General features: G+C 39.5%; 1 protein-coding gene across 2 annotated transcripts in view; it reads left to right on the top strand.

The window, feature by feature from the left end:
• Positions 1-12,197, top strand: part of TSPAN9 (tetraspanin 9) — a 190,389-nt gene that overhangs the window by 70,404 nt on the left and 107,788 nt on the right. Inside the window, exon 2 of one of the 2 annotated variants that reach the window (XM_009329865.1) lies at positions 6,481-6,560. In XM_009329865.1, the coding sequence (XP_009328140.1) occupies positions 6,498-6,560 (63 nt within the window). In that variant the 5' untranslated portion in view covers positions 6,481-6,497. Of the gene's footprint in view, positions 1-5,599; positions 6,561-12,197 lie in introns of those variants that run through there. The other variant, XM_009329864.1, reaches the window with a different exon arrangement.

Genomic DNA, 12,197 nt, shown 5'->3' with positions numbered 1-12,197 from the left:
ACATTAGAAGAGAATAATTTACTGGTCAGATCGCAGGTACCAGCTGTGAGTAAGTCTGTTTCTTAATGAATCCAGTCTCTCCCTCTGTCATCTGTCCATCCATCAAGCGCCCAAGGAAGTGGTGGTTTTCTGGAGGTATTAGAAATGGCTGCTGGTCACGCTAGTAGGGAAACTAAGTATGCATTTCACTCTTCTCTAAACACTTGGTAGTGATTCTTTTTAGCATTTATAACAAACAAGCTGTTCATATATGCTCTAAATAATGTGGGAAGCTATGATCAGTGATTGGAGACTCCAAAACTGAAGTTACTTCTAATGGAAGGCTTTTCCTGTTGGAAAAAGAAAGTGTGTCAAAGGTAAAACACGGCTTGGGATATTTGGTTCTGAAAAACACAGGCAGGTTTCAAAACTTGTCTACCATACAAAGTTGTCCTTGAAACCTACCTTGTTTCTGTCCAGTCCCATGATGGGCAGAATGCTTTGGATTTACAGCATGCAAGCTGGGAGCTTGGAAGGCCCCAGGATGTGGGATACAACCCTCAGAGCGTCCAGGTTTTTGGTTATAAATCCTGCAGTCTTGAGAGTCTTGGGAACTCCAGGTATTTTGACTTGCTGGACTCTAAGCTCTTTGTTATGGAATCGGGAGCATGGAAGTCCTGGGAACTCCATGTTTTTCTCTCTCATGTGATACTGATTTCAGTTCAATTTTTTGGACATTCTTTTCCCTTTAAGCTTATTCCAAAATCAATTGTGTGGTTTTTTTTTTTAAATTGAGCTTTCATCTGTATACAACTGTATGCCAGAGTCTTAAGCTATTCTTTCCAACTCTTGTTCCATATCTCCTTCTCATGGCCTTCCAGGATTCGGAGCAGTGACTGGAAAGATGTAGTCATTGAGTTTATACTCAGCAATCTCAATTCTTTATCTACCTAGTGTACCCTGAGGAAGGCTTGTATAATTGAGTTCTTGGTCAATATAATTCAAAAGAAAAGAGTGAATTTAAGAACCATATCCCTCGAACACTTGATAGTGTATGTATTTGTGTGTCTCTGCAGGGCTCAGTATTGTTCTGAAGACATGTGGCAGGGTTACTAAAACTCATGATTTCTAAAAATAATTAATTTGAGAATGGTGCAATGGTTGGTGTACTAGCTGAGGCCATGTGAAGCGCAGATTCGGTCTGCTTTTCTGCCAGCAATTTCCTATTAATCCTCAGCAAATGTCTTGGTCCTCGAGTTCCCCATATTTAAAATAGTGACAGTAGCACTATCCTACGTAATAGAAATTGCAAGGTAAAATATATAATAAGTTGTAAAATGGCTTGTATATCATGGTGACTGGAGTTTTTATTTTCCCTTTTTAAAAGCTCCTAGAGTTTCATATTTTCAAGTCAGGAATCATGGGGGACCATAAAAAAACTGTAAGATATTTTTGCTCAGTCTTCAGTGTTTGTTCCTGTTCTTGCCTATTGTAGTCCCTCTCCCTCTCACTGGATCAGCAAGGTCATTTAAGGGGAATGTCTTGTAAAATGGATTTGGAACTTTTACAGGGGGAAAAATAAGCATAATTTTTATATATTGCTGAAGTACATTTTATATCTGTATTATGTCTTTATAAATACATGGTTATAAATATGTGTATAAACTTGGCCAGCTTTTGCTCTGTTTTGCAGTATGGTTCCGTAAGCCAGTTGTGCAAAAACAGCTGAAGAGGGCAGAAACAGAGGGGTTCAGGAGCACTGTAGCTGGGTGTAATTGGCACTGAAGTTCTGGTGAGATAAAACTAAGGGCTGAGAAAAAATATTAAATATTTTGTGACTGCCAGTAAAAACTGAAGTTGTGGGGATCTCTATTTTGAGGACTATGGTGGACTGCTCCCAGGAGGGAACCAAGTAAATCAGTTTCAGTAGCAGAATCAGCCTATGTTGTTTGGGCCTTATTACTAATACCCTTCCTTTCCATTTTTCTGCTACACCCATTGTGACATCTATTTTCATACCTGGTATCTGAAAGTGGCCTAAATTCTTACCCTTAATACTTGGCTGAGCCATTTAGATGCGATGGACTGATGTTCGTTACCTTGTCCCAGGCATTTGTGTGGGGGACTGAAATGATTTTCTTGATGTGGAGACACCTCTCGGCAACAAAATTCTGTGATTCAGTAATCAAAGATTAATGAATCAAAGATTAATGAAGTATAGAGTGACCTTTTGAATGTTTTTTATGCCCTAATTACTTAACAGAGGTGAGATCTGTGGTGAAGCAAAATGTGTTTGTTCCCGTGCTGATGTTACACTGTCAAGTGGGACCACCGTAAGGTGGTGTTGTATGGCCTTGCAGCAACACCTACCACTTACATCTCAATCAGAGGCAGAGTTAAGTGCAGTAGCTAGTCAAAACACAGCTGGATGAATGGGTTACATCTTTTTCACTGCTTATTTTTTCAGCAAATAAGCAGTTCTGTGTGATTTATTAACTGAGCTACATAAATACTGAGTTAGAGTTCCAGCAGGAGGAAGTGGCATCTAATCTGTAAAGCTGCTCCGTGGCCGCAAATTCAAGTGGCGGAAGGCTACTGAAGCTTGTAAAGTCTCCCTGGCAACAGCATCATAACCGTAAGAGGGTCATACGTTTCCTTTGTACACAGCGGGAGGGGAGGCTGATCCGGAACTGTGTTTGCCCTAGTGCGTGTGTCGTGGTTTAACCTCAGTCGGCAGCTAAGCACCACGCCGCCGCTCGCTCACTCCCCCCCACCTGGTGGGATGGGGGAGAGAATTGGAAGAGCACAAGTAAGAAAAACTCGTGGGTTGAGATAAAAACAGTTTAATAATTGAAATAAAATGATAATATGATGATGATAATAATAATAATAATACACAAAGCAAGTGATGCACAGTACAATTGCTCACCACCCGCTGACCGATGCCCAGCCAGTCCCCGAGCAGCGGACCCCCCCGGCCAGCTTCCCCCAGTTTATGTACTGAGCATGACGTCACATGGTATGGAATGTCCCTTTGGCCAGTTTGGCTGTGCCCCCTCCCAGCTTCTTGTGCACCTCCAGCCTTCTCAGTCGGTAGAGCATGGAAAACTAAAAAGTCCTTGGCTAGTGTAAGCACTACCTAGCAACAACTAAAACATCGGTGCGTTATCAACTTTGTCCTCATCCTAAATCCAAAACACAGCATTGTACCAGCTACTAGGAAGGAAATCAACTCTATCCCTGCCGAAACCAGGACAGCTTCTTTCTCAGGCTTGGATTTTGAAGCTGGCTATTGGCTATATGTGTGTCTTTGGTTGTTCGTTCTGAAGTATAAACTGTGATGTAGATCAGTCATGGAGAACCATTAACGGAAGATGCATTGCAGGTAATGGTAAAGAAAACTAATCTTTTGTAGTATTTGAAGGCAAAAATAGAAAACTGGAAAAGTTCAATAAGGTCTAACAATGAAAACTTGAAAGAAATAAGCTTGGAGGGAGAGTTGTGTTGCTTTTTTTTTTTTTAACCACCAATAGAAATGTTTCCTCTATTTACAAACTGTGATTGGATTTGTCGAGATTTTTTTATTACAAAATATTCCTTGAGTTATTTAACCTTGAGGAGGGCGGATTATTTATTATTGTCATGTAATCTCATGTGGGAAGCTAAGGCAAATATTTATATTGCATTAGTTTTCACAAGTGCACAGCATTTTTTTTTGCTGAAGCTAGTCTCCATCAGTGTAAATTTTATGGCAAACCAATGGGTGCAACAGGAAAAAATGCTTTAAAATACTTGTCCATTCTCATAATTTTTTGGCTGAGAGCTCAATTTTGTATGACAAGTAAAAACCACTGAAAGTATCTAGCTGCAGCATAGGATTGCAATGGCACAACTTTACACTGCCAGTAAGTGAATTTTCAAACAGAAGAGTTTTTTTCAGACTTCTAAAACATTTGCTCAGACATTTGCTTTGTGTTTGAATTGCGACTTCCCGTGCAGGCTTGAGTGTCCAAGGCAGGTACCTGGCTGTGGCCTACAAGTCCCTTCCGTGTTTTTTTCTGAGAAAGTTGGTTCTTGGTGACTGCTCATGTTGAAGTTTGTATGTGCACCATAGGCGTGTACAGAAATGCCCCACTCTACTTTGGTCACTGCTAATTTAGCTTTTTTTACTTGGGTGTTTTGTAACACCCAAGTTGTTAAGATAGCCTTTTCTGCTATCATATGCACTGTGAGTGGTCATCTTGCAGTTGCCTTTCTGATGGACACGTTTGATGCAGGTGGTTCTGAAATGACTTTTGAAAAGCAAAGTGAATAAACGCTGTTGATATAGGCTTGGGCCTGCCTGTTGTTAAAATGTTATTCTAGAGCAGAAGAGGTGAGAGAAAGATATTACATGTACAAACACTGGGTATTTCGTGGCACCAAGTACTTTATGGAGGAGGGATCTTTTCTCAGAAAAAGCCTGTCAAGAAAGGTACAGCACTGTTTTAGGGTGTTGATTCGGATGTTGTTACATTAAAAATTACAGTATTTTAAGGGGCTTTTGGGCATAGATATCTAAGATTGAATAAATGTTGTATTATCTTTTCTCAAAGATACCTGATAAAATAATTAACAGTGCGTTATAATGTGCATGTGAAAGGGTCAGTTGAAAATCGTGCATATTTTTGCTTTTCCTGGTAGCTGTATTTCTTTCATAGTGGCCTCCTAATATGGTTTCTTTCTTTACAAAAATAAAAGAATAACCTGCATTTTAAATCTGCTGTATCACTTTGCACCATCAGTGTGCTGCTTTTACGCTTACGACAAAATGACGAATTTGGAAGCACAGGCGTGCCCTGAAGTATTTCTCTTCCTCCCCTCCAGGCACTTGCACACATACGCACGGACACACGTGCACATCATGCCCTCTCTGTTTCAGAGTCCTAGCAGGCATGTTGCGCTACTATCTGGAAAAGAAACGTGGCATTTGGGTCAGCGTTTCTAGTTCACAGACTACCTGTGATGTAAGATGGCTTACAGCCATACAGAAGAACAATCTCTGACATACTAGTTAAATAGAGTGTCAGTAGCTGCAGGTTCAGATACCCTTACATTTCAAGAGTTTTAAGAATTGATTGATGATCCCGTAAGAGACGGCAGCTCTGCTTTTCTGGTTATGGTTAATTATATCGCAGGTGATGGCGTCACATTATGTGCATGTATAACTGAGACGTGCCTGTTCAGTGTATGCTGGGTGCTAGTCTATTCCAGTTCCTTGTCCCATGGCATTTGTTTAAGCCAGAAAAAAAATGTAAGTCACTGTTAATTTAATGAGCAGGGAGAGGTTAGCCCCTGTCTATCTAATCCATACTTTTCCAGTATTTATTGCATTAAAGGAGTATCACTACCTCACAGTTCTAGCTCATAAACAGCTAAACAGTACTTGACATTTAAAGAGGTTTTCTGTTGTGCACTTGTATAGTCAAGAGTAATTCTAATCCTATTAAAGATATTATGTCATGGAGGCGTGCCCCGGGGGAGAAGGCTTCTGCTAACTGGCCCGATGGAAAGCAGAGGGGAGGGGCAAGCAGGCGGGTGGATTTATTACTCGATAGTTAGGTCAGGGATTTCTGTGGGAAATGCCCAGTGGTTGCAGTTGCTGATGATTTCACGGCAACAGCAGTGAAACACAGTGCGCTCCGATGGCTCGTTACTGAACGAGATACTGCAAATGGGTGGAAAGAAAAAAGACAGCGTGTGAGAGAGAGTCAGAGAGACACAGAGGGAAGCTGAGAGCAAGGAAAGTGCTCCGGCTCGAGGAGAGTCTCCCAGGTGTACTGCAGAAGCTTTTTGGAAATGGATGCAAGGACCATCTGCTGCCTATAGATTAGAGGGCTGTAGACTAGGAGCGGAGAGAAAGAGCTTATGGCTCTTTTGAATAAAAATCAAAGTTCTGCATAACTGATTCATCAAGATAAATCATGAGTATGCTCTTGCATGCGATATTAATGTATAAATCCATGCCACAGATAGAGTACAGCTTACATTGCTATAAAAAATAAAACCAGCAACAATGCAGTGAATAAATTCTGCAGTGATTATCTGATTTATGTACGAAGAAAAAGAGAAGCAAAACACAGACAGCTCTTATCGCACTGTGGTATTTGCAAGGCAATGCATTTAATGTTGAGAGATGCTATACATTAAATCTGACAACTGTGAAAAGAGAGATCATGGAGAAGTCAAGTAGTGAGGATTCTTCAATTCACCGGAGTCCATCTTTGGATAGCAAAGACTCAGATTTTGCTAAACCTTCTACCTCAGGGAGGCAATTTGGTCGAGGTTTTACTGCTGGAGCTTTCTATGGTACAACTGGATCACGCACACAGAGCCACACTGGGGCCGGAACCGGGACCGGCGTTGGGACTGGGACTGGCGTAAAAAGTGACAAATACAGTGCACCCAAAGGCAGCAAATACGTGGTCTTTTACCTGGATCTATCCTTTGTTTTCCTTTTAGAATTTAAGAAGTGCAACATGGCAAGAGGCTGCCTGTGTTGTTTGAAATACATGATGTTCCTTTTCAATTTGATATTTTGGGTGAGTACTGCCTTTTCAGTTGCCTTCATTCGTTAGTGTATCCTGTACTGCTGCATTATGTGTATAGTGCATCTTTGAAGCAGTATAGTAAGTTCCCTCCTCCCCTCCCTCTCTCTCATACCTGCTTGGAATATTTTCAGTGTTAAACTTGTGTCTGTTGGGAAAATGTACATGCTTTCTATATATTTACTACCACCTGGTTACTGTAGTTTGGCTACTAATTCCTCAACTTGCTGTTCTAATATGTGTTTTGAACTGGGTTATCTAAGAATGGGCAGAATTGTTGCCCTTTAAGGAAGAGCAGAATTATTGTAGCATTAAAATCCTGCAGTGGCAGGATTTTTGCATTCGGTTGTAATACTCCGTGTTGCATTAAGCTGCAGGTTAATTTAAATTTAAGGTGTGTTCTCATTGTCATCGTAAATCTCATTTGCTTTTTGTAAATTTCATTTGACAAACTGCTTTTTCATGTGAAGGAAGTTCTGTCCCGTTTCTCCAATTAAAAACAATAAATCACGTATGTCCTAACCTCTTAAGGTATCAGCATAAATATGAAATGACTGGAATGGTGAATTAATCTGGCTTCAGTTTCAGCTGCAGTTGTCCACATTGGCGTGTGAAGTTGGAGACTTGCACTTGCTTCTGAGGGATCAAAATTGATTTTCCTCCATCAGCCAAGAGGCATAAGGAGTTGTAACAATGCCTCAGCAAGCAAGTTAAAAGTGTAATGGCTACTTTGAGCAAGGTATCGTCACGTACAAGGGAGGGAAGAAAAGTTAAGTCATCTGGCAGCTAGGCATCCTTGAGTGAACAGTATTGTTGAGGAAATCACGGGCTAATTGAAATACTGAGTATGCATGAATATAGCCCAATATGAAATGGTTTGTTTAGTTTGAAATCAAAGGTCACTGCTTTCCTTATCATTGCAAAGCTTGGGCACATGAACAAAATCATTCATGGTTGTGATCCAGAAATATACAGTATGCCTCATAAATAAATGAAAACACTATCCCTGGATTTATTTTGCAAAAAGGGGCATTGACATTCTAGTTCAGATAGCTACCTCTGGTGTAGAGATATCATTGTTCAAATTAGGAGTCTTACTAGCAGCTTCTCTGTTTATCTTGACCTACTTACTGAAATAACCTTTAAGAGCAAAAGTTAATGGGAGATTTGGTGCGGTGTTGAACCACTCACGTAACAGTGAGCTTTTATCAGTAATAGACTGAAATGCTACAACCACTGAACTTGTGGGAGTCTTACTTAAATGGAAAGGTAGAACTGGTCACTGAAGAACATCTGATCAAAGTTCACTTGTGATTTTTTAAATTTTTTTTCTTTTCTGTACACAGACCCTAACAGAAAGTTGCCTTAACTATTTCTGGAATAAATCACTTTGAACACACCAGATTTATATCAAACTGGCTATTTGACCCAATGCTACATTACTTTGACACCTTGGAAGTATTTTTTTCATATGCTATATGTTGTGATTAGTTTTGGAACAGCTTTTTTCTGATATCATTACCCATGTCCTCTGTGATCAGTCATTAGGTATCTCTTACCCCTCACCTTCTTAGATGCAATATCTTTCTTTGCTTTTATCTCCTTCCCAGGCAGCAATTTTCTTGACTCTGCATCAGATCTTCAGAGCCCGTTTTCCCATTCGTTGAACTTGCAAAAGTATTTCAGACCTCATCTGCATTCTTATCTTTGTCTGCTCAGCTCCCACTGGACTTTTATACAAACACCCTGCTACTTAGGTTAAAACTAGCCTACCACCTGGAACAGTTCTCTAGTACCCTGTGCTTCTTCAACTCTTATCTCTTAATCCCCTTTACACCCTCCCCACCATGTCTTTTGTTGTGAGGCTTATGTCACTTTTCTTTCTGTTATTAAACTTTGTCACCACATCTCTGTCTAATATTCTAAAAATGCTTTTTGTATGAACCAGACTGTACAGAATGAAAATGATACTCTGGAATGGTGAATCTCTCAGATTATAGAAAAATACTAAATGCAACGTCAGGTACTTTTCAGAGTAGTTTACAACAGAAATTTGATCCACCAACCTGGTTTAAATTGTTTGGAAGTCCCCCTTTCTTCACTTTTGCTGGCTTATACTCAGTTTTGCAAGCCAGTCTTGATGTTCCCATGCATCCTTCCAGAGGACTTCAGTCTTGCTATTTTCTTATTTTTTTTTTTAACCAGGCTATTATATTGTCTTGAACCATTCAAATGAATAACTTTATCATCGCTTTTTACTCATGGAAACACGAGCTAGAATGAAGCATACTACAGGCAGGTGTTCTGTAGTGCTGCTGCTGGCTTTGTACCTGGAATCTACTTTAGTTCTACTGTGACTTTCTGACAGGTTTTGGATGTTTGGCTCTGTATGTGCTCCGTGCTGACACTGTGCACTTGCAGTCTCTTTCATTCCTGCCCTGAACTCTCCTGCTAGCCCAGCCCTGGGCTCGCCACACAGCTCTGCCAGTGCCCTCTGCTCCTACCCTGTCCTGAAGCACTCCCTGCTATTTCAGTCCTGTCTTTCTTCTTAACCCATTTTTTCCATTCCCAGGTTTGCCTGTTCTCATTGCTTCCTTCTGAATTTCTGTTAAGAAACCCAAGTCCAAAAACATGAAGTTGTGGCCTGCTCTTGAGCAGTGACTATCATCTTCGTAATGCAAGGTGATTTATTTTTAAAGAGAGAAGACTCATTTTTAAACATGAAGTTTTCTGATCCTGTAATTTAAAGCAGAATGAGACTCATGGTCTTCAGAGGCGAGGAGACCACGGCCACACTGTTATCTTCCGACAAAGGCAAGAAGCATTTTGGTTTTTTTTGTTTTGGGTTTTTTTTTTAATACAGGAACCGATTTAGGCAACTGGAAACAGATGGAGAAACTGTGTTTCGGTGAGTCTTTAAACAGGTGCCAGTCTAGCAGCTGTACAGCTGCAATAGGCAATCCGGCTGACCAGCTTGCTTGCCACAAAGCTACATTGTTCTGAGCCTGCAGTAGCAGAAAGCCCCTCTCACGGGAAGTATTGTTCTGCCATAGTAAAATGATGTTTCTGAGATGCTTCCTCTGAAAATGAAGGCTGGTGGTATCCTTTGGCACCTCAGAATGCTGGCCACTATTGCCTTGAACGATTCTCAGTGTTGGCCCGAAGAAGGATGTTCCTCTATAGAAAAAGAGGAATCTTTTTCCATTATTTGCTTCTTGACACAGAGAAAAAAGCTGGGACCTAATCTGTCCCTCATGTGGCAGTGAGCTGTACTACTCCTTCAGCCTGGCAGCCAGCTCATATATGTTTGAAGACCAATTATATATGTATATTATATGCATTATTTCTATATAGAATATTTAATATATTTTAATATATACACATATATATGTATACACGTGTATATGTTTGAAGGTGATGGAGAAGTGCAGTGGTTAGTGGATTCTCTCTGTCGTTATGTAGCAAACATACTGTCGCTGTGATAACTGTGATAAAGAGGTGGTGCATGCCCAGCAAGAATTCAATGTTTGTGAATTAGATTCATGACAACAAAATACAGTTTTTGAAAATTGGTAGCATGCGTATTAGTTAGCGTGGGAGGATCGCATGTGAGTTCTGCAAAGCAAATTGATCTAAGTGGGGCCCAGCAGTAACTTGAAACAGAAGGTGTTTCTCCACCATATCACTAAGAGCTTCAGGTACTTCTCTGTGGCCCTCTGATTCTTAGTTCTTGGCCATCTGGCATGCTTCCTTTGAGATTAGGAAAGTCTGAGCTGAGGGTTAAGAAAGCTTATAGTATTTAATTGCGTGGCTAGGATGATGATTTACACTGAATTCTTCCTAAGTGCATAATATGTTTTGCAAAGGGACTGGGCAACTACAAACGTTAGCTGATTTAGTTTGCCTTCAGGAATATTTATGTGCAAACATATGGAGATTGCGAAGTAGCCAATATAGCTCTGCAGAAGAAATAAAATATTGATCTTTTTGATTCAACCGATATCAGCTTAGTTATCAAGAAAGGTAGTCATACATAATATAAACATTAAGGTATATGTCTTTCTAGGGTAGATTTCACTTCATTGTTTTATTAGAGAAAAGGATTACAATAATTATTTTCACAAAATGTATCAGAAAATCTTACTGGCTATAAAATGGAAATTCTATAAACCACAAAATTTTTAAAAGAAATTTCACTTGTGAAATGAGAATTTCATAGGGTCCTAAAAGGAAAATTTTGAAGTGACAGGAATAAGTTATCAAAACTTCACTGGAGAACTTCGCAAGTAGACAGTGGTCATGTTAAATTTTGGGTTGTTCTATTCATTTAACTAAGGTTAATGAATCCACATACAGTGAAGCATTCATAATACACATCCTGTTAGATTTTAGCATTGCTAAATTTTAATAGAAAATGCATTTTATTAGAGGGAACATATGGCAAGATTATTAAATCTCTGATCTTCTGTGTCTCAGGAAGAGCTAAGGAAAGCTAAGTATAGTCAAGAAGATCCTTAATGTGGTTTATTTGTTAAATTGTTTACATTTAAACAACTACAAAAAAACCTGATAGGAATAATACCTATTTATTAATGGTATAATTATAAGCAGAAGTCAGCATTTATCTAAGTTAAATGGAGTCAAATTTACAAATTCAGATATTTAATATTCAGTTTCAAAGTAAATTTTATAATAGGTTGGGAGCATTTCCCTTTTGCTAAAACATAAGACTAGAAGAGAAAAAGATGGGCTGGAAACTTGCTGGTCCAGAAGTAGCAGCAAAAAGTCAAATACAGCAAATTCTTCACTGATACTCTGTTATTAAAATAATGGATAAAGACTATTGCTCCTGAAGAGTATTTTTCTGCATTAATTATTTGTCTAATTTAATCTTACAGCAGTAGTAATTAATATTTTTTCCTGTAGATTAAGAACAATGTTGTGTGTTTTATCAGTGAGCATAAAGACAGTAGTACAGCAGCCATGCAGGTCACTTTTAGTAAAGTCTCAGATCAGGCTAAAAGAAAGGGAGCATGTCCATTCTCTGGGTCTGGCTGCTGTCAGAGCTATTGGCACTGTAAAGCAGCTAAGAATTTTAGAATGGTTTATATAAGGTAGTCCATACGTATTTATACCAAACTGGAACATGTACTATAGTGCACTGTTTAGTTTGAAGTAGAAAGCTGTAATGCTTAACTGAACCTGTTGGACAGACAGTTAGATCTTGTGAAGAGACTTTGTCCATACGCATAACTGAAAGTTAATCTCTGAGGTTTAAGGGGGAGTGGACAGTTTGTCACTGAAATGAGAACAAAATTGCTAACTACAGACAGCTTAGAACAGGAAACACATTCACATTCTCTCTTTTTTTGTCGTCTTCCCCCTCACTGCATTATCTGATATTCCCCATTTTCTGACACAGGGAATAATGACAGGGAGAGGCAGTGAGTGACCCTGGGATGCTTGTCTCTTGACATAATAGCGATATTTACTTCTGTCGTATTTTGACTCTAATGACAGAAGTCAGCAGTGCAGTGACAATTGTGGTACAATCCCATGAAAGTAAGACTGTTCAAAAACAAACAAACAAACAAGCAAAGCAAAACAAAAACAAAATGACTCCTCCCCTCC

This window comes from Pygoscelis adeliae, unplaced genomic scaffold, assembly GCF_000699105.1.
Source record: "Pygoscelis adeliae isolate BGI_AS28 unplaced genomic scaffold, ASM69910v1 Scaffold618, whole genome shotgun sequence".
NCBI lineage: Eukaryota > Metazoa > Chordata > Aves > Sphenisciformes > Spheniscidae > Pygoscelis > Pygoscelis adeliae.
The sequence above is the reverse complement of the archived record's forward strand: the minus strand, read 5'-3'. Positions and strand labels throughout refer to the sequence as shown.